Source organism: Netta rufina, assembly GCF_964035555.1.
Source record: "Netta rufina genome assembly, chromosome: 1".
In the NCBI taxonomy this organism is placed as follows: Eukaryota; Metazoa; Chordata; class Aves; order Anseriformes; family Anatidae; genus Netta; species Netta rufina.
Window position 1 is genome coordinate 128,812,546 of NC_140123.1, and position 24,241 is coordinate 128,836,786.

General features: G+C 35.6%; 1 protein-coding gene across 1 annotated transcript in view; it reads right to left on the bottom strand.

Moving 5' to 3' along the window:
- Positions 1-24,241, bottom strand: part of ANO2 (anoctamin 2) — a gene marked incomplete at both ends in the record, with an annotated part of 184,700 nt that overhangs the window by 125,469 nt on the left and 34,990 nt on the right. The window contains 4 exons of the mRNA XM_084296494.1: positions 15,844-15,908; positions 21,053-21,094; positions 21,365-21,420; positions 24,152-24,200. Coding sequence (XP_084152620.1) covers positions 15,844-15,908; positions 21,053-21,094; positions 21,365-21,420; positions 24,152-24,200 — 212 coding nt within the window. The remainder of the gene's footprint in view (positions 1-15,843; positions 15,909-21,052; positions 21,095-21,364; positions 21,421-24,151; positions 24,201-24,241) is intronic.

The window sequence follows — 24,241 nt, forward strand, 5'->3', positions numbered from 1 at the left end:
TGGGATTTCTGGTAACAGGGAGAGAAAAAAAAATCTACTCTGAAAGAAATTAATAACAAAAAGTCAAGCTTGTAGAGCTGAGCTCAAGTCCATTCAGTGGCACATGCAAAGCTGAAATTTTGTGTTCCAGAAACTAACTCTTAGGGCTAGCCTGCTCCTGCCATAGGACAGAGTGAAAGCACTGAATCCAATGTGGAGAGCCATGCCATGGGGCAATGTTAGAAGCCTCCACAGTCAAATTTCCAGCTCATCTGAAAGAACTAATGGTTCTTTTTTTTTTTTTTTTTTTTTTTTTTCCCATGAGTATGGTTCCTGCTGCTGTTTTCACACCATCACAGCTACAGATAACTTCACATTCCTAGGCTCTCACACAGGAAAGTGGGCAGTGTGGTCATACCTATTTCAGTGTTGCCTTACATGAGTGCCTATATTTTCTTAGGTCCAACAGACCCAGCTTATCCTTTAGGAAGGAGATGTGCAATCCTAAAAGGGAGAACCAAACAAAAGCACTTTAATTTGATACACATACAACATTATCTTCAGTATGATGGGATGCCATAACTTGGAGAAACAGTACAAAACAAAGGAAATTTCAAGATTCTTCTGTGAAAGGAATACAGCCACTATATCTGACATTTACAAGGTTGTCATAAGCAACAGACTATATGAAGTATCAAACAACATGAGTGCAATCATGACAGATTGACTTGAATGGCATTAATGGAATTAGATATGTTATTCTCTTTCATTTTAGGAAGACAACTTGTACAAGTAAAAATGGGAATCAGCATATATCAGTTTAGTAACTCCACATTTATACCACAGCATTGTTTTTAGCTTATAAAATGATAAATTTAAATATTTCTGGTGTAAATATAATCCTAACACTGTGCAGCTGCCCTATAATGTGGCACCTGCCAAGTGATTTTGGAGGTCATTTTTAATAGGTAGTTTTACTTTATTTTCAAATTTGTTGGTTTTTTTGAACGTTTCTGAGTATGAAGTGAGGAAGTATATATTGACTGAAAAAAACAGAAATAATCAGATGGCTTAAAGCTTTTCTTCAAGACTTCTTTCTGAGTCAGCAAACAACAGAATGCCCTTGGAGCAACACAGGACACCGAGAGACTCAATTTACCCTTATGTTTCCTCCAGTTTGGGAAGTAACATGCCTTGCACTTGGCAGCAGGGCAAACATCACTAAAAATATCCTAACAACATGGGACAATAATGAGAGGGGGTTTATTTTGATTATCTGTCTTCTTTTTCCTTCCTTATTTATAGTAATGAACAATGTGCATAGCTGTTACAGCACTCCAAAGAGGTCAAAGCAGACAAAAATTTGCCCACAATCTTAGCTGTTCTAAACTGCATGTTGATTTAAAAAATGGCCACAAATTAGCATAGAAAGTGTTCAAGAACAAGCAGCACTGGAGTAAAGACCAGCTGACCAAGCTCAATGAAGTTGGAACTTCCTCTGTAATTTTTAAATATTTCAGTGGTATGTATGATCTATAACCTATAAAGCAAAGGGTTGCTATCTGCATCCATGCCAAGAGAAAGTGAGAGGAGTTCAACAACATCCTGGCAGTATGGGAAAAAAAAAAAAAAAAAAAAAAAAAAAAAAAAAGCAGTTGCCAAGAAGAAAACTGCACAATGTTCTCTGACTTAACTGTTTTGAAAAAGAAAAATAATTAAGACTGCTGTGCCCAAGCCCAGTCTGTCTATGTGCCAGAAAGTGACTTAATCTAAAGAGAAGCAATGACTGCTTGGAAGCATGACAAATTTAAACCTGAGTTTATTAAGCTAGCAAAACACAGGACACAGACATGCTTCTTCATTTTTGGCATGTCCTGAGACCTGATCTCCCATTGCTCTGAATAGGAGTCAAGCCTGTGCAAACATCCTGTAAGACACCACAAAAGACCAAATTCATCTACTGTAGCTACAGCTATATTCAGTGATTTCTGGTTCAGACCTTAAGAATACCATAAGGTAGTCTTCTTTTTATCTGCCATCTAAAAATCTCTAAATAAATGCTTACAGGCAGAGTTTTAGAAGGTTTGAAAGCAGTTCACCACTACTCAAGTCAGGAAGATCATACTTGCAAATTTTAAGGCTGTTTTCTTTTGAAAGAAGGATGCTGAATTTTCTCAGACATGAACATGTTAGCCTCTTACATACTTGAAGCTGATGGGTCAGATCTGTGATACAACATTAGAAAGACAAAAACAGCGGGTCCAGAGGAGGGCCAAAAAGATGAGCAGAGGGTTGGAATGCCTCTTCTATGAAGAAAGACTGAGAAAATTGAGTTTATTTAGCCTAGAGAAGAGAAGGCTTCAGGGAGACCTTAATACAGTCTTCTAGTATGTAAAGAAGGCTTACAGGAAAGACAGAAAAAAATTCTTTATCAGGGAGTGTAGTGATAATCCAAGGAGTAATGGTTTTAAACTAAGAAGTTGCAGTTTTCATTTGGATATAAGGAAGAAGTTATTCATTATGAGGGTGGTGAGGCACTGGAACAAATTGCCCAGAGCACCTGTGGAGGGGTTGCCAGGTTGGCTAGGGCTTTGAGCAACCTGGTCTAGTGGAAGCTGTCACTGCCCATGGCAGGGGAGTTGGAATTACATGATTTTTAAGGTCCCTTCCAACCTCAATCATTCTATGATTCTTATTCCACGATTCCCTATCTGTTGCTTTTTTTTTTGTTGTTTTCATTGTGATCACAGTGCTTTCACATACTAAATTAGATTAAAAGAACTAAACCAATAATAGGGTCACATAACTTAAAGATTTGCTTTTAATTTGCCTTCAGCTACACAAATACTGTTTTGCTCTGAAAAAAATCATTACAGCTAATGCTATGCATCAGATTTGGCATTACAGCAATACTTATTTGGAAGCAGTGTCAAAGACTTCACAGTTTTGTAGAAAATGCTGCTCAAAATATTGAAAGAATGTGTTCTAGAGTCCAGTGGGAAAGTTGTTTCTGGCTTGTTATGGTTATTTTTAAGACAACTTAACCTCTGTCAATGCCTGTAAAGACCAAAATTCAGGCTTATTATAACCACATTTATCTTCAGAGGGCTATGCCCTCTGCATTGCATCAGTTTGTTTCTACATTATATGTATTCTAAAGTAGAGATGTGTCCTTTGATATACGCATATGCAATAAGGTCAGTAGTTCTCATTTAAAGCTAGGGATAAATGATTTTGATAATGAGTGTGGACTGCTCCTATCAGAAGTAACAGTTAAACATTTTGTTCTGTACATTGTTACATTCTAAGGTGATTTTTTTTTGTGTTTCACTTCAGAAAACCTTTTGAATGCTGGTCAAATGGCCACCTACCAAGTACTAAGTTCTACTGAGCAAGAGTTATGTCTCCAAATAATGATTCAGCCAAATCCTCCATAATTCCTTCAGAAGATGAACAAAAGTTTCAGTTTCTCCCAACATCCCAAGATCAAGTTAATAATCAGAAACTATATTGATAAAGCCCAAAGCAAAATAATAACAACAACAGAACTACAGAAAATATACATGTATTCCCTCTCATGCCAGAAATATAATAAGAAGTGCTGGAAAGAGTGCAGTGAAAACGTTTACTCAATTCCCCCTGCTTAGCCCATATAATACTTGAACCAGACTGCAATTCACTTCTTTCTGTCTGGCGGCCAAACTAACATCAAAAAGAGTAACTGATAATTAAACTCTTTGCTTACATGCTGGTCACCGCTTTTATGCCAAGCTGTGCAATATATAAATAGACTAAGACTTGGGGAGGGGGAGAAGAGAGAAGAGAAGAACCCTGAGATTTTAACTCTTCCAAAAAAGTGTGGGATACCTGGATTGTGCATGATACACACTTGAAAGAACTCTGGATTCATTCAGAAACAAAGTTTAAGAAGCAGGAAAATATGCTCTAGACACTATTTCATTTGACTGGGAAATCAGCTCAAAGTTTTTCAGTTTTTTAATTTCCATACCCTATTCTAGGCCAACAGTTATTTTATTTTTGCCATGATTCATTCATGAGCCTCTCCACTGAGTCAATATTTTATATGCAAAACTAAACTGTTTTACAATTATTTATTGAGTAAATTATCAAAAGGCACATGTGCTACTTATGCCTTCAAATAAGCCTATTCACAAAAATAGTCCCTAGAATTCTGATGAGTCTGCTCATGGGAGAAAGGACAAGTGGTCTTTTCAAAGTAAGGTTTCATGTCAAAAATCTCTGCTATCAGAGCTAGTTTAAAAGCTTTTTTCACATCTCCAGCTTCCTTATGCCCTCTCTGACCCACAGCTAACCTTCTCAGTTGTGCTAGTGCATTACAAAGTTGAGTATTATTAAAAAAAAAAAAAAGACAAGCAAAGCCAAAAAAGGCCATATCCACTTCTTCATCAAGCCAGTTCATAGTGTAGGCCTATGAACATCTGTGAAAGACCACTGAAGAAAATAATAGCCTGTGGCAAAAGGTTGGGAACACAATGAACTCCTTTAATGGACTTGGTCAAGAGAAGAAAATCTGCCTTTAAAGTGAAGGTAGAACAACGATTACCCATACAAACACTATTTTCTAGTAGATATTAATCTTAGAACACAGGAGATTTTACATTATTATTGAGATAATAGTTCCCAACACATTGATGTCTCCACCTGAGGTTTTGAAAACTGTACATTTATTTCAGAAACACTGCTGAAGTATAGATAAAACTCCAGTCACTCTAACAGAATCAGAAACAAGACAAAACATTTCTGTGTACCTCACTATTTCACTCCAGGTAGTTACCCATGTACAGATTTTTCTGGACGTGACATTTTTCTCCACTTGAGAACTTTCTCAGGGCAAGATTCAAGCACTTATTGCAACCATGTGGGCCACCTGGGTGGAACTACCCCTCAGCAGCACCACTGAGGCTGCTGTATATCCAGAGATCCCAGAGATTTCTACCATGTATGTGCCTGACAGCATATATGCACGTATTCTGTCCAGACAGTCTCGGGCAGAAATACATTAGTGTTCAATTCAGATATACAGAGACTGCACTAAATGGAGCAAGATGGAAGCCAAGAGAGTCTCCTTGCAGAAAACGATCCCCCTTGGAACAACTTGCCAGTAGTCCGAGAAACATTTTTATTAAAATTTTAAGAGAATAAGAAAAACAAACAAACAGACAAACAAACAAACAAACAAACAAAAAAAAAAAACAATGACAGAACTTCAGCTAAATTATAAGGCAGTTGAGTCTCAGGCAAGGAAAAAAAATACAGTAGAAAATACAAATTGTTCAATATGCAGAAAACAATGAAAGGAGCCTCTTTCCAAAGTAAGAGCACACGGCGTTGTTTAAGCTGGAGATAAAGCTCAAGACTGTCCAGTAAAGAGTGAATATGAGGGTGAAAATAGTTGATAAACAGTGCAGGAGCCCTGAATCAAACCCCCGAATCTATCTCTAATATTAATGTTTGTGTATGCATCTACAAATATTCATCATTCATTTTGGAATGCTTGGTGAAATTTGTAAGAAATGGATACAAGTTAAGAGCCAAGACATGGCTTTTGATTTCTACAAAAGGCTTCCTATCTGGTATATTTTCTCTTGCAAGTAATGCACTGAATCATCTCCAGTGATTCCTGAATGAGAATATTTACCAAATACCAAAACTATGATTCTTTTCACCTGAAAGTAGAATGAAAAAGGATGCCAGAAGAGTCATTTAATGAAGTTAACATTTAATTAAAGTTCTCATTTGAAACCATTAGTTAACAAACATTTTCTGTTTCCTCCAAAAGGTACCTGAAGCCTGGAGACAAACCTGACTAAATTACAGATTCTACCAGTTATATTTTCTTATATGGCACTGTGAAATATGTTTTGTGATCCATTATAGGATGAAAAATAAAACGACCAACCAACCAAAAAAAAAAAAAAAAAAAGACAAAATATTGGAACTCCTTAGAGAGCAGACATTTTGAAACTACTGAAATTAACTGTAGGATTATGCTTTCCAACAGTCTCTTGGCTTTTCAGAAATAATCACTATTCAAAACAGTTAAAGGTTACTGGTTAGGGAGAAGGAAGGTGATTTCTGTACAGGCAGGCAATTGTTCAGTTCTCAGATTCTAATGTTTTGAAAATACCCAGGAAAAGTGTATAGAATAAAAATTCAGGATTCAGGTATTAACAGTAATTTAAAATAGCAAAAGATCAAACCTTAGCCTGTAAAGAAATAAAACCGAGACAAGCCACTCACTGAGCTTTGCAGATTTACAATCGTTATTGCTCCCATTCCAAGAAATATTCATAATACAGCTGAGAGAGCATAGTTTGTGGTGATGGATTATAAACTGTAAAAACCCATTGGCTACAGACTGTAATTCCAAGAACAATAGAAGCATAGTAATTATACATGTACTATGACTGAGACAGAAGTCAAGGCTGACTACCTACCAATTGCGTAAGCAAGCAACATGTTGCTGGTTAGTCAGAAGCACTGTAACTGAGTTCCCCATTTGTTACAGGAGAATACAGAACTTCAGTGCTTCCACAGAGTGTTTTTGGACTTGTGAATGTCCTTTGTTGAGTGTTCCTTATGCCTAGAGACCTTTTACTGGAAAGCTACACATGAAGAGAATGTGATATGCAGTAACATTAAAAAAAAATTAAAAAAAAATAATAATAATCCATACAGTTTTTTTGTGTGCAGTACTAGCAGTCCTTAACTTTATGCAGTGTTTGAAAGGATTAAGTGTCTGATTACATTATTCCGTGGATGTCTGGATTTGTCTGTCACATTTTATGCCTGCAAAAGCTCTACATGTCTATGAGACTATGCTATGAAGTCTTTACTTAAGACAGACACTTTTAGCAAGAGCAGTAATGCGGTGTATGCCCCAACACTCAGTTTTGAAAACTCATGTAAGACAACCTATGAACTATTATGTCTCCTGATAAATCAGTCAAAACCTGACAAATCAATCAGAAATGTCACTAGCCCTCCAAATCTGGCAAACTCATAATCCAGAACAGGTAGCCTAGCTACTTGAGGCTACTTGAGGCTGAGTCAACACTACAGTGAATCAGTAAAGGTTACCTATGAGGAAGGGAATACAGTTTCACTGCAGAAGCATTTCAGCCCACCAAGTGAGGTTACATGTAAGAACTAAATTTATTCAGTTATACATATCACTTTTTTTTTTTTTCTCTAATAATAAACTCTACATGCTCCCACAAATAAGGAGTAATCTATATAATATGATATAGAGAATCAGCTTTTCTTTTAGACTGGCAGGGAGGTTACCTAGCATTTCTTCCCTGACACATTTGCTAAGGTTTATACTCAGAACAAGTACAAGGTCACTGATATTCACAGTTTCCTAATCTTTGGTATTCTCCAGGTAATTTCCATGATTTTTATATCATCTAGGTTAACGAAGTTTAAAGCTCAGATACTGACTTCTTTTCATAAATAAATTTAATTTATAATATGTAATATTTCATTAAAGCTGTCTTGCTTTTCAGATTCATATAGGTAGGCCTCACTAGAGCCTCTGAATTAATTTAATGCATTTGCTTTAGATGGCACTACGAATATCACTACTTTCAGATAGACACCATCTAGTGGTTAAAACATAGACATATAATTTTCCAAAAAAGTATAATAAATTATTTGTTAGCCATGATCTTATTGGATAACTTGAGGCAGTCATTCTTTAGACTTTCCTCTTGCAGGTTTGAGACAATAAGAGAGTTATATAAATTTATTTTTTAAATTAAAATTTAGACTGACAGTCCTCAAGACTTCTGAGACTATGACAAATAGGAAAAAAAAATCAAATGCACCCTGCAAGAGTAATTAAATGCATACAAGATGTTTTGCTCATTGTTGTTTCAGCATTTTAACTGCAACTATTTAACCAAGACTACACAGTAATAGTCATCACCCGTTCCATATTGCATTAAAGATGTTTATTTTCTGTTCTCTGTGATAACTGTAGAAGTTCAAATATTTATCACGTTGGAAACCTTCCTTATGTTGGTCTTTTCAGGGAACAATTGTTGCACAGTGCCCAGTCTTAATCTTGTCATCTTGTTTCTGTCAACTGTTGGAAACAGGTTACTGAATCAAACAAAGCTATGGTCTGTTCTAATGAAACTTTTGTATAGATGGTTGGATGTCTCATACAAAAAAGTCTTAATACTGGGGTATACTTTTAAACCAAATGAAAAGGGTTGGTCTTAAACCCTGCTTGGTGTTCAGGAAGTCAGAAAAAGACCTCCTCTCATCCAACATCCCATAGCCAAAAATTCCTACCGTGATTAAGGTGTCAAGAGAGTTTTAAAAGAAAAGCAGAAATGCTACCACTCAATTGCTGTTTTCTTCTCCCTGCAGTTCTCAGACACATTAACTTTTAGATACTTACCAATAATTTTAAGTTTGGATATACAAATTTGTAAGATTTCCTCTTTTGTTTCCAAATGTACCTGCTACCTCTGGCTTTTCCTTCTCCAGTTTAAAAGAACTTTGTTTCCTGTCAAGTATACTGATGTCAATTCTAAAGATAACAGTTGAATTAGGGCCTATCACTTAATTCCATTAAGAAATATGCTAATATGCTTCTTGCTTTGAAGTTAATACATCATATAGGCACTAAGCAACTAATTCTAAGACAGTTCTGCACACAGACAAAACAGACTTCTAGCTGCTTACAAAACTGCACAAGCTAAGAGGGAGCCACCAGGAAGCTGCACAGCAATATCTTCAGCCTTCAGAGTCATCCTTTGTATAAGTCCTGATGTACAAGTGCACATCTTCTGCTGAATCTGGTTTTTGAAAATCCCACAGATGAAATGAGGAATCTGGGTGGTAACAAGGATCTTAGTGCTCAGAAAGTAACCTGAAGCCTGGGAATTATGTTTATCAGAAAGTGGGGATCTGGTTTTCCTCAATATTGCTATACAAACTTAATAGTTTGAAATTCCATCTTACATACAAGCACCAATAAATAAGACCAGGCTCCTGCCAAAACAGAGAACCACTTCCTACAGGACTAGCGAGGACTCAGAAATGTGGAGCTGTATGTAAATCATTTCAATCCATTCACAGGCCTGCACAAAGCAGAACAATGGAAGACAAATTCTTCAGTGATTTATGCGTCATGAGCATAACTCTCTACTTTGCAAATAACACAGACTGGAGCACTTGTGTGAACCCTGTGATGAGAAGTTCCAAGGATGGAGGGGAAAGTCCCTACAACTGCTGATAAATGTGCCCTTGCATCAAGCATCTAACAAGCAGTCCATTTAATGTGTATATAATATGATGTAAAAGTTCATTCATAAATAAAACAAGTTCATGACTGGTAAAGAGATCACACAGGTGTCAGAAATGGGAGGTCATGAGCGGTAATGAGATCACAGACACTAGAAAGGGGAAAAAATTATAATGATGGAGAAAGTGTTCCTTTCTCAATACCCAGGAATCTGCTACAGGTTCCCATCTCTTCTCACTTCCTCTAGGAAGGTCTCTGCTGGTAAAAACTGGCAAAAAGGACAAAATGAAGGCTGACTGGATGCTGGCATAGTATTTCCTGCTGTACCTAGTGCTGAAATGATGATGAACTGCAAGGTGAACACAACCTATGGTGGGAATAAATCTTTGTTATAGAGTTCCTTGAAACTATAAAAAGATGTTGGAATTGAAGTGCAAGAGGGCAAGAGCAAGAAGATGTGCCCAGGGTACATTCTCAGTAGAGGTTTGGAAACGAGATGGATGGACTACTGTCAAAATTACTGGTAGAATTCATGGGCATTCTTGTACTTAGTGCTATGTTTGTTCAATTTCTGCACTTTCCCAAACTTAAAGCTGCATTCTCCTCTTTTTCCTAATAAAGAGTTCCTTGTATATAGATACAGCGTCTTTGTGAATGTTGGAGATACATCTGCTGAAGACAGTCAGGGAAGACTTGCATGGTGTTCACATATTTCTGTATGAGAATGGAGTCATTTATCAAGAACCGTTTTTTACTCTCATTACCCACCTGGCAAAAGGGAACCTTCTCCAGGACCCCATGAATCTGTGCTGTGTCAGAAAAATCCTACAGTAATTTACCAGACTAAGCAGGAAATTACAACACCCTAAACACACTGATGACTACTGCCAGAAAAAAAAGCAAGCTCCCCTCTCCTTCCCCTCTCCTTCAAAGGGAAAGAAACCCTCTCCCCCCCCCGCTGAAAATGAGTGCCCCATTGGCACCTAGTGAAGAAAAGAGACTGTAAAAGAATCAAAGACTAAACCTGATGCATGATAGTTTTCCACTGAAAACGCATTTCTGTTAAATAAGCAATCAAACTGCCAGGTAGAGAAAAGCTCAGAATTTTAATAGTGTGCAGACCACATGCTGTAAACGATTTGTTATTGAGAAGGTGGAAAATAACCACCTGATCCAACAGTTGCTTCAGCAGAGAGAACAGTTCATAACATAACTATTCTTCAGGCATTAGCAACTGAGTATTACCCTGCCTAGCTACCATGGTGTTTTCTTTCCTCTCTGCAGCCTTATGGGAGCTAGTGATAGGCATATGACCCTTGCAGGAGGGTGTTAGATGCTCACTATTTTCAGTTGGCTGATTGTATATATAAGGCAGGCCTCATTGCGCTCTGCTTTGAAACCTGGCTTTTAGAGAATATATAAATATTCGCTGAAGATCTGGGAAGTGTAAGACTGACCTGCTGGGTCAGCCAGCCCACCAGTGAGTTATACATGCATCACTCTCCCAAGATATTAGTCTGGACTGATTAGGCTTAGCTTTGAGGTAAGCATTAGAAAGCGTTGTTCAACCCCAATCTGAGATAACCACATATCAAAGGTTGCTTTTTACCAAAGTGGCTGCATTGTATAAAAAGTAAAGATTGGACATTTGGTTAGGTTAATTCACAATGATAACAGAAGGGTGACAGGGAAGCAGAGCAAGGAAAATATACAGGAAAAATTGCACTTAGAGGTTAAATAGCCACAGAGTTAACACAATGACTGAGCAACATTTAAGTGTACCTCTGGAATTAGTGAATGCACCACAGACCTTTAATTTCACGTTCCTGCAGTTTCAGGCTTTATGTGGAAAGATGTGTTCTGTCTCCAGATATGCAGATGTGGCTACAAAGAGCTGTGGTGATGGAAGCAGTGATTTGGTAATGCATTGACCAGAATGGTTGGCCACAGTTAGGAGAATACTGTATAAAGTATAGATCTTAATTACACTTCTGTAAGGAGCAAACATTTATCTCTAAGACAATAAAACCACTATTTCTGCAGAACTCCCTTCTTTATTTTATCACTCCTTTAAAACTGCTCTATTCTAAGTAGGGCAAGCAGATATACCCATTTTGATTTTTGTGGTGAAAACTGATGAAAGAATTAAGAAGGAAAAGAGGCAAAATGGTAAAATCACTTTTGGAGTCCAATTGCTTACACTGAACACCACTACACAGGCCCCAAGACGGTGGAAATGAATGCAACAGTATTCAAAACTGAGACAAACAACCTTCTGAATATCAGAGGTCTGTCATTGCTTAAAAAAAAAAAAAAAAAAAAAAAAAATCAGAGAAAGCTACTGAAGCTACTGGCTGCCACGCTTTAAGAAGACAGCATTCAAATGCACAAAGAGAGGGGAACAGATGACTGTTCTGTCAAGAGCTAGTTCAAAATGTACATGCTGCAGTGAAGTCCCAGAATTCATTACAAATAAAGTTAAAACAATTTTCCAGACAAAAGAAACACATAGTTTAAAATAGGAAAGGAGAGATATACTAGGCAGACAGTTTGAGTAAAAAAACTCCAGGGTTTTGATTTACATGCTGTATTCTATAAATAATATTTTGTCTAACACACTTTCCCACTAACTCCTGCAAAAAGAGTTATCTTATACATGATCTTAATCTTTACAATGACCATGTCTTCCCACTTTTAGGCTTTACATCATGGTAAGTATATACAGGCACTTGGAGCTTTGGAAGTAATCATGCAATGGATAATGTAGGTTGTTAGATATAAAGAAGTTAGATGAAGTCCTAGCAATAGGAAATAGAAATGAAAACATGAAAAATGGGATGGGTTTGAAGAAGCTGATGAGCTGGGACCTTAAAGAACTAATATTTGAAAAAACTCCACCACAATTAAAAATACAGCTAGCTGTGCTTGACTTGACACTTTCAAGGGCAGAAAGGCCTTGCAGAGAAATTTTGACAGACTAGAGGGTTGGGCAATCACCAAGTATGAAGTTTAACAAAAGCAAGTGCCAGATCCTGCACCTGGGATGGGGCAATCATTGCTGAATGCACAGACGAGGGGATGAAAGGATGGAGACCAGCCCTGTGGAAAGAGATCTGGAGATTCCTGACAATCACAAGTTGAATATGAGTCAACAGTGTGTTTTGACAGCTGAAAGAGCCAACTGTACCTTGGGGTACATCAAGCACAATGTTGCTAGCCATTGTCCTGCTCTGCATTGGTCCAGCCTCACCATAAGTACTATGGGCAGTTTGGGGCACCACAATATAAGGATATAAAACTATTAGAGAGTGTCCAAAGGAGACCAACAAAGATGGTAAAGGGTCTTGAGAGCAAGACATATGAAGAGTGAATGAAGTCATTTGGATTGTTCAGCTTAGAGAAGAGGAGACTGAGGGGTGAGCTTATAGACAGCCTACAGCTTCCTCATGAGGGGGAGCAGAAAGGCAAGCACTGATCTCTTCTCTCTGGTGACCAGTGAGAGGACACAAAGGAAAGTTCAGGTTGGATATTAGAAAAGGTTCCTTGCTGAGTGGGTGATCTGGCACCGGAACAGGGAAGTGCTCATGGCACCAAGCATGCTGGAGTTGAAAAAAGCATTTGGATAACACTCTAAGATTTTGGTTAAATGAAGTTGTTTTGCTGTAGAATAGAAATATGCAAAACCCTCTGTGTTCTCAACTGGTGAAGCCCTCCTCATTTGCCATTGCATTTAGAATAGAAATCTTAATTTAGGATACAAAATTACTTTCTCCTTGTACCCCAAAGAGATGCATAAAAACAGAGCAAAATACTTTTTACTGATAAAGACACAGGAGTGAATGGAACTCTGAGTAAATGCTAAAATGCCCCATCTTTTCTCTTTCCCTCCCTTCCCTTCCCTTCCCTTCCCTTCCCTTCCCTTCCCTTCCCTTCCCTTCCCTTCCCTTCCCTTCCCTTCCCTTCCCTCTTTCCCTTCTCTTTTTAATTTCATATTTTTTAAGAACATGAAAATACTCTAAGACTGATTATACAATTAACACTCCCTCAGCATATCAAACCTTAACAAGGACCTCAAATAATCCCAGTTTGTGTCTAGACTGAGTATAACACATACAGATTTTCAAGCTTTGGTGTATAGTCACTTAGAAACCTGTAACCATGGACAGTAGAAAGGTAATGGGAATGATTTATAAGAATTCTACAGTGCCATGTTAGCATAAGCATCTTAGGTTAAAGAATGACTTTCCATTTGTATTCTTAACGAATAAAGGTGAACAGGAATAGTTTAAAAGATATACATTGTTACAAGTTGTCTTAAAATATTAGATTAAAAAATGTAATTAACTTGAGGATGCAAATATTGTTTAAGCTTATACCCCCATCCCTTCCCTCCACTCCCCAGTACAGAGGTGCAAAAACCTAGCTGTCGAAAGAAAAGGGTGGTAATTTTTCAGGTATATACACTCCAAATCCTAACATTAACTATAGATAAAAAAACACATTTATTTTAGTGGTAGCTGTCAAACTTTCAGTCTAGCAAAGGAAGAAATATAAAAGCAAGAAAAATCAACTCTGAGAAAAGAGAATCAATTACACATCTGGACCTTCTTTCTTTCTCACAGAAGTTTAAACCACAGAACATCTATGAAATCGTACCAGTATAGTGAAACATCATAATGGGGACAGCAAGATACAAATGAAGACGGAGTACAAGCAGATGTGTCTTTGTTTTTAATTCAGCTACTCTGACAGGTCTAGTAACATTTAAGAATTCCTTCTGTCAGTCACAGTTTAACTTAACATTTGTAATATTTACTAAGAACATACCAGGTACTTTAATACTATTTTGAGCTTACCTAGTTCATAGAGTAGCCTAGCCTCAAATAACCAGTAGTGAAAAAGTATGTAACTCTCACACAAAAATATTATGGCAAAAAAGGGGAAATTTTGAAGTCTTGCAGAATTTCATAAAGATCACAGAATCACAGAACCATTAAGGTTGGAAAAGACCTCCAAGACCATCTGGTCCATCCAGCCCCCAAACAGCAAAATTACCCACTAAACCATGTCCCTAAGTACCATATCCAATGTTTTCTTAAACACCCCAAGATGGTGACTCCGCCACGTCCCTGGGCAATCCATTCCAATGCCTGACTACTCTTTCTGAGAACAAATGTCTCCTAATTTCTAACCTGAACCTACCCTGGCACAACGTGAGGCCATTCCCTCTAGTCGTATCACTAGTTATCTGTTTTTAGTTGTATCACTAGTTACCCCCAGCTCCCCACATCTTCCTTTTACGTAGGTATGGAAAGCAATAAGGTCTCCCCTGAGCCTCCTCTTCTCCAGACTAAACAACCCCAGCTGTTCCTCATAGGACTTGTGTTCCAGGTCCTTCACCAGCTTTGTAGCCCTTCTCTGGACACATTCCAAGGTCTCAATGCCCTTCTTGTAGTGAGGGGCCCAAAGCTGAACACAGTACACGAGATGCAGCTTCACCATAGCAGAGTACAAGGGGACGATCACCTCCATGGTCCTGTTGGCTACGCTATTCCTGATACAAACCAAGATGAGATAGTCTCACTTCCATTTGCCAATATGAAACATGTCACAGTTCAATTTTGCTCATGTTAAGAATGTAATAGTTAAGTCTTTGAAAAACTATGTGCTTTTCAGAACTTTAACTCAAAATATAATTAATATATTTTGTAAAAGTTATTGTTTATCCATATTACTAACACCAGCTTTTGCAGCTAATCACTTAGGTCAGATTGTATAATAAAGACTATCTGGAGTTTGATTATTCAAAAAATAAACACTAAGAAATATCATCTTTCTCAGTTATAAAAATTATCAATAAATATTTTTTTCCGTTGTTTATTTGTTAATATCACAGTTTATTTATTCCAAGACAGTTATTTTATGAAAGATTATTTCCAGCCAGCAGTTTTCACAAACATTTTCCAAATATTTGTTTTGTTCATCTGGTATTTTAGCACACAACAAATACTGTTTATTTGATTCTTTCTTTCCTTTTTTTTGTAGAGGTATCGTGGAAGTTCCTTTAAAAAAAAAAAAATGGAATTGTTTTGTCTGTATTTAAGCCTAACTTCTATGTTTGATGCATGACCTAAATATTAACATTCAAAATATACCAAACCATTGTGAACACATATGGATGTGTTCAGATGAATAAAATTTGTAAAACCAGAATTGAAAAAAAAAATCAAAACTGTCAAATACTTTCATACTGATTCGTGTTGTAAACACTAGCTTCTGATTATACACCAGCCTTTGATCACAATCTCAAATAAAAATTCATTAAGGTAATCTGAAATATTATCCTGAAATGCCTCCAGGATAACATGGTATACAGAAACAAATGCACATTATTGTTTAGTAAAGTAAGCTATCATCAGAACCACAGAAAAACAGTGAGAAATTTTATTTTCAATGATCTGATTGATCCAAGATTTCATTTATTGATGTAACTGCCGGGAACTTTACTAATCTGTATCAGATAAGAATCAGGTCCCTTAGTGTACCATAAATATTGATGTTACCTTATGAGGTCAATAGGCTGAAACTTGTAAAATACTCCATATCTTGCCCATTCTTGATACAGCAACTAAAAAAAAAAAAAAAAAAAAAAGAGAGAGAGAGAAAAAGAAAGAAAATTAACTTGAAGTAAGTGTTCCCATTTGTTTTTACAAACATTGTCTAAGAGGTAAAATATATGTAGAAAAAAAAAAAGTTTTCTGTACTTTGGCATAAAATTCCAAGTTTATTTTCCAGGCAGGTATAGAAGACTCCAACCACACCAGCAATGCAAGAGCATGTATACAAACCTTTTCTCCACATACCTACCTCCTCCAAACAATATTTATTAAATAGTGATGTTAAGAATAAGGACTTAAATGGAAGAAAAAATCTGTGGTCTCATGAAAATCTTTGGAAAGATGCTAGAAATAATTCTACTTACAGAGTCACAATCTTCTATGATGTAATTTATTTAATGGCTGGAATTATACCATAGGTAAGTACAGAGCAGTGTTTCCAGCTACCAGGCAAAGAAACAGAAAGAACTCAAAACCAGTAACTGATATGTAAAAACATAACTAAATGGTAAAAAAATGTGCCAAGGTCTGCTTCTCTTCACAGGTCCTGAGGCTATTATACCTAGTGGACTCCATATAAAAGTCCCTTCTCTCCTCATGGTGCACATGCACACACCAGTTTAAATGGTTACTATTGGAATTTCAGATTCACCCACCACCTACCAACAGCACAAAAGAAGGAACAAATCTTACAGAAATTTCTTACTATGACACAGAAAAAAAAAAAATCAAGAAAAAAAAATGCTAGGCAATAGGGATAAAAGGAAACATTTTAGAACCTGTTGTATATTTACCACAATACACACAACTACCATAATCAAGGGACTCATGATAGTCTTCATTCTCTGTTTTGTTGCTGTGATCTGTGTGACACAGGCTTGCTGAGCTTTCAAAAAGAAAAAAAAAAGAAACCTTTGACAGTACTTCAGAAGAGGCTGGAAAGGAAATCAGTAATTATGGTATAAAAGTCATCACATTGTTCTGAAACAAAAGTCAGCTGCTGGATAGAAATTCCCATTTGATGAAAAATATGGCAAAAGAGTTAATGTGATAGCAGTACATTTTATAACTGTGTATGCATTTTTTATTAATACAGAAAAGACTTTCAACAATTAAGCTTTCCAGAATTAGGTGAAGACCAAAGGTGGCTCAGAGGACACATCAGTTAACAAATGACTATTCACCATGTTTTAACTTTAGAGGAAAATAAAAATCACAGCAGTGCCTTGAAAAAAAAAGAGAATATTTTCTGGGGAATCACCTGAACTGTTTGTATTCCTTTCACATTTTTATGCTGTGAAAGGTCTAGAGGAAGTCTCAGAAAACATACTCATTTAAAACTATTTCTTGAAGTACAGACTGCATGAAAAAACAAAACAACAACAACAACAACAACAACAAAAAAAACACAATGATGATAAATGAAAGTAAACAAATAGCACCACTATTTATAGATTATGAATCACAATCTATACTTCACAACATGGTGTAGTAAAATACACCGTGACTTCATCCAAAAAGACAGATATCAAGCCTTTTGTTCCTATTTTCTGAAAAGTGGAGAGGGCCTAGAAAGAAAGAGTAACATATGAGAGGTAACATCAGTTCCTTTAAAATAAGGCACTGCATCTTTTGTAGTACAATTGGAGTAGCGATGAAATTGTGTCTTAAGAATGAGTTTCTGTGTAGAATCTCTGCTGTTACCCAAGGGACAACCTCACACTTAGTTGCTCTCTTGTTGTGAGCACTAACTGACTGTCCCTTGCTTGTCTCATGGAAATTGTAGTTAATGTGGAGCAACGTAAATACAGAGTTAATACCTTGGAGACCTCTAGTTTTCTGACAGCTTTGGATACAATCAGGCAATAAGTTTAAAAAACGCTGGGGAGGAAGACAAACCAAGAAATACATGCATGCAAATACACAACCAGGTATGTATAGAGTACATTCTGCAGAGAAGTTAAATTAAATATTTGCACTTTTTTTTCTTTACAGAAACAGCGGAATGGTTCATAGATACTCAAAAGCACTAATTAGACAATAGTCTAATTTGACAACACACTAATTAAACAAGATATAGATTTTTTCATAGTGTGCAATATGTGGAACTTATATGCTTAACAGCACCCTAGATTTCAAACCTTAATTCTACCTGTAAAATAGATGCTTAATAAGCATGTTACTATTTATTTTCATTCATAACAGATTATTGCACAATGGAGTTATGTAAGTATGCAAAAGCTGGTGGTGATTTTGGTTACAAAGTACATATAGTTTTTGCAGTTATCAATAGTAGCATCTGTCAGCTAGCAGCACATCATATTTTTTCTAGTGTTTATAATGCCTCTCCTCCCACAGAAGCTATGTGAAAGAACTGAATAAATATCAAGGGAGTAATTAAGATCTGGATCCCACAAACATATACCCACCTAATTATTATCATTTGGAATATGGAAATTGGCTTCCAACCATTTGAGGGAATGGAGCTATGCCAATGTGTACTCATTAATGATCCAGCCCATATTACTTTCTCTTCTTAGATTAAGGAGTTTACCCTACTCTGCTGAAGTAATTGAGAATTCAGCAATGAGATTCAGGGAGTGTAGACTATTAGCATATAGAATATTGCTGTTACAGAGCACAGTCTTACAAAATGCTTTGCACCTGTGGAAAGAAATAATGAAACTACTTTTGATTTTCTTTGGCTTCAGTAGGAGTTGAAGAGGATATGCCAGGCTGCCAGATTGATATTTTCATATGAATACTTGTGGTTATCTAGTTAAAATCACTCCTTGACATTACTCCACAGAATTACTTACAATTTATTTTCATAAAAAATCACATTTTTTATGTTTTTTTTTTTTTTTGTAATATAGTTTATTGTATGTTACCAGTTTTACTTAAAGCAGTACTTTCTGTAAATTTATAATAACACTTTTCAATCTGCTTCTAATAATCAAGTGATGTTGTTGTAGTATATGTTAAGAATGTAATTCCTAGATATGTAAGAAATTCCTCGTGTATTTCTTTATGTCATACACATTCCTAGTAATGAAAGGTTACAAATTGCCAGTGGGTTACAAAACTAAGTTAGTGTTTATACTCATGGCAAATTATTACCATGCTGCTGTGCAATAACTTTCTTAAAAATATTTTTTCTACAGCAGAAATCACACTAGAACAGGGAAATTCCTTCACCCTAATCAACAGTCTTAGGAAAACAGGGGATTATATTCTCATAGGATGTGACAAAAGTAATGTTTCACAGGGCATTTTCTCCAAAGAAATTCTAATGAGGGTTTTAGTAGGTATTAACCTTTTGTATTATGAACTGGTAAATAAACCTTAATTACTTCTGCTGCGTTATTGACCTAAGTACCTCAGACAGTCTCAGTTCATCATTCTCTGGGTTGATACTACAGACTAGTGAAATGGAAGACATAGATAAGTTTAAATGGATAAAACGAAAAGGGGCAGGAGAAAAAATGCATAAAAATGCCCCCCTTTCCTTCAAACTTGATCAGGGCTTTTCAGGAAATTAAACACTGAGTCTATTAGATTCAGATAGAAAACAGATGATGTTATGCATAGAAATACTACAGCAGATTCAATGGCTAGGCAGCAGAGACATATGTGAATAATCAATGAAATATTTCTGGAAAGAGTCTTTCATGTTTTTAATACTTAACACTTCATAACTGAGTCTAATAGGCATGATAAAAAGAAGGCAGACGAAATGTAACTGGTATGGTGAATACTTTTTCCAGACACTAGTTCTTTTAAACCCTCTTTCCCCCTTTCCCACATTAACCAATCTTTCTCCATTGACTAATGTTCATTTACTTTCTTCTCTCTAAAACTTTTGCTAACCTTGTAAGTGAATAAACCATGGATCTGACTTTCAGTGTCCATTATTGTATCACCATTATCACTTACCCAGAGGCAATTTCTTCATGAACAAAATGTTCAAAACTATAGACATAAGTATACAAGCTTCTCTATGGTTGTTTTTCATCTATCTTTTTTTTTATGAAGGTTCAAATAGCAAAATTAAATTGTATACGGTACATTAAGACATCTAGTGGCTGAATGGCACTATTTAACAAAAACTATAAAGAACATTATGTTTTCAAATTTTTACTCACTCAGCATTGGAGAAATCAAATTTACCTGCGTGATCTCCAAACTAATTTTTCACTTCAAATGTTGTTATAATCACCACTTGTTGCAATTACACTCAGAAACTACACTGAGTATTCTGTCAAATGAATGTGATTTTCTTAAGTCTCCTTCACGCAACAGATTACACATACTAATATGTAATACCACATACTTAAAAACATTTATGAAATTATTTACAAGTCAGCATGAATATATACAATTTAATTTCTAATATTGTAAATATTTTAGGCATTCAGACATTCTCTTTTACTTCATCCTTCCATCTCCCATTTCCCTACAATTTTCCCTCTTCATTTACTATCCTATTGCTTGTATATGAAGGAAAAAATAAGCAAACATTGAAGAACAGTATGGAATGGATCTTAGTGAATTCCATTAATTAACTGTTTCTGCTTATTAGCAAAAGTAGTAAGCATATGTATTAAATACAGTCTGAATTGATCATGCATCCATTTCTCTTTTGCAGATGGTGGGTGATGTACACGTATTTTCAAAAGTCATTTGATAGCAAGAAACTTTTTCTTTACAAGTTAACTGGAAGCAGAGTTTTAGAAACTGCATATAATTTAAGTGAATGCACAATCAAATGAACCAGCTCTGGTTTGGTCTAGTAACTATCCATCTATAGTATCGTCTGGTTACATAAACAAAATAATCATATAAGTTATTTGTCAACTATTGCTTTTGCACACAGATTGAAAAATCTCTGTGTCTGCGTAGGAAAACTTGAAGCACTTCAAGATGTAAATATAAAGTTAAATTTACTGAACTACTTCATAAAATAAACTACACAAAAAGTCTTACAAACAAATTTAACGTGCAGAAGAAAATAAGCATTATAACATATATTACATGCATTTGTAAAAGCATTTATTTGACCGAATGCTGGCTATTTTTTTTATAGCATTTAGGACGTTAATTCACGTTTAGCATATTAAATCTAATATGAAATTAATTTTGCAATGTACTTTACCTTTCTTTCATTCATGTCATCATTTTGGCCTTCATATTCACCCTAGAAAAAGAAAATCATTCAATAACATGTAAAAACATAAAATTGAATAATAGATTGTTCAGCTGTTCCTACATAGTTGATTTTACTTTTGTCACAACATGAAATGTATTTGTGTAAAAGTTTTGATGCTGTAATTACATACTTAAAATGTTAGTATACATTTTCATTGTCATAGGCAATAAACTTTAAGGTTTATGTACTGATAGTGATACCATGTGATACCATGAGTGATACCGTAAGAAAACTAGATTTTTAATTGGATATACATACATCATGAAGTGGGTATGCTGCATCATAAACATTGTTTGCTATTAATGTGTTAATACCTAAAAAAGAAAAAAAAAAAATCAACAGCTAGGCACAGTTAAGCAAAAAAAGGATATTACAGATGTAATTTGATGACAGTGCATAAGCTGAAGACATTCAATATAATGTCAAGATGAGTATCTATCAACACAGAAATACTTGGTTATGGAAAATATTTTATCACAGAAAAGCTCATTTCAGTATAGTGCTTTTTCTTGAGTGAACTAGTGTGGTAGAGAGTTTTGACTACTTTCTAATCCTGATTGCAAGGAGGCATGTGACAAAAAAGGAAAATATCTGGGAAGTCCTTCCTGAAGCTCGATAACTATGAGAACCACGAATTCCCACTGACACACACAAACAATAAAATAATTTAAAACAAACCAAAAAAAAAAAAAAAAAAAAAAAAAAAACTTTCACATAACTTTGTGAGCAGGAAACCCCTACTACTCTCCATCAATTAACGTTGTACCATGTCTAGTTTTCACTGAATCAAGCACTGTTTTTTCTATCCTTCCTCGTATAAATACACAAGGTCCATCCATCTTTCTGAGATGACAACCTGTCCTTTTTTTTTATTCAGTTTGTGCTCAACAAATCCATAGTTATGTTGGAAAGATGCTTACACCAGGAGAAAAAGTGGTGAGTCCTAAAGACTACAAACATGAGGTCTGGTGAAAGATACAGGAACATATAGGGACACAGCACTTCACACTGAACCCATACTACCACTGAATCCCCAGCTAAAGATTACAGCACCTACATGCTCTTGAGCCTTATGACTAACAGACATTCTGTTTTCAGTACCTGCACGTGATTACAATTCCTCCTTAAGATGAATGTTAAAGTTAAGATCAGCAGTTTATTACAGACTTCCATGCTTTCAATGTCCAGTAAAAAGTACTCATGGAAAAAAAAATCCATAGTTAAAGTATACAACTATTATTCTGAAATGTTTTGGGAAAAATCTCTGGCGAAGAAGCTAGATAGGCATCTCCAATAAATTTCTCCCTTGGTATAGGGAAAAATAACCCTGTCACTACATGCATTAATGTAATTGGGAAATCTTTGTGTTCATTGATCCAAACACGAAGTCAAGCCCTCTACTGAAAGAATTCTGGTTTTAAAAGTCTTCAGAAATTCAGAGTTATACTAGAAACAAATATACCCTCTTTGTAAAACATTATAGAAGTGGGATCAGACACAATAAAATTGTATGAATAATAAAGCTGTAAAAATCAATAAGCAATTGTCTTTGAAGTGTTGTTACTTTCCTCCTATTGTATTATGATTTCTGAAGACTAAAGACTGCTTAAATAGTTCCAACATCACTGTCCTACTTCCTGTGCAAAATAAATAATGAAAACCTAGAAAAAAATGAATAAAACACAAATGCTTAAAGAGATTCTTAAACTAGTCATGATGAGTGCTCTTAAGACAAGTGAAAAAGGAGAACTTTAGAGACATAAGAAGCATAGAACTTTTGGGAGACGATGTCAGAGGACCAAAACAATTACTGAATTTGGTCAAACACAATGCTTACTAATGTTCAAGCTATTGACCAGAAAGACAGGGAAGACTAAAGGATTAAAATATTTGCTTCATGTCAAATCGAATCTTGAATTAACCTGAGCTTGAAGTGGATCAAACTGCTTTTTCACCTTAGCGTAAAAGAGAGGAAAAGAATGCTTGATGTTTTCTTACCATCTTCCATCTTTTCCTTTTTATTTACTTTTTTTTTTTAAGGAAACACTAATAATTCCAAATTTAAATGTTTGTTCTGGGCAAAACCAAGTGGTTTTAGCTGATACTAAGTTGATATGAGAGCAGCTTTGTTTTTTCTTTCATATGATTAAAAACTACATATATCTATTTCATGGAATCCTACATTAATCTATTTTCCACTCTAGCTGCTGTACCAATGAAATCTGTTACTGCAGCTTTACTGCAGTGAACTACACCAAAACTCTGCAGGAAACTAGATGCTAATTCTTTGCAAGTATATTATCCTAGGACATGGCGTAAGTGGTCAAGCTTACAGAAGGACTTTCAGAAAACATGCCAGATGAAGAGTAATGTTACATCTTCAACTCAAGGGAGATATGTGCTTCAATATCACAATGGAAGAAAGGAAAGAGTAATGAAAAGAGAGTAAGTACACCTGTATATATTCTGAACCTCGAGAAAAAAAGAAAAGAAAAAAAAAAAAAACACCAAATATTTCAGGGCTACCCAAAAAATGTCACCCAGTATCTTAAAAACAGTCATAGTTAATTCACTTATTTCACTATTCAGTTCATTGGCATTGTTTTTAAAGAAGTAGTGACAAGAATAATGTGGAAAGATGTATTATTCTATTGAAATATCAAGAAAAATCTGTTCCTGGAAGAAATAATGCAATATATTGGAAATGACATCTGCATATTCAAAAGCAGATCATACTATAATCATATCCCATTTTATAATAACTTGTGAAATGCAAGTTATGTGCCAGACCCTGCATCTGTAAAAATGAAAAGTAAACTCCCATTAGCATGTCCCATCTAAGCTGTGGACCAGAAAGTCTGATTCTATTCCTCAGAAAACACATTTCCTTCATATTTCATCATAAAACACATTTCCTTCAGTGTCTATTTTTTTGTGGAAATGTTCCAGCATACTCTTGTGTTCTGCTAGATAAACAAATACTCAATATGCAATTCCTAAGCAATTCCTTTTAAAACAATATATATAGTTATCTTCCATCCTTACCCATGCTGTTTCTGGCCTTTGTAGATGTGCGCTTCAAAATTTCGTGTACCTGTGGAAAAGGAGAACAGTCATATAACACACAAATTGTCT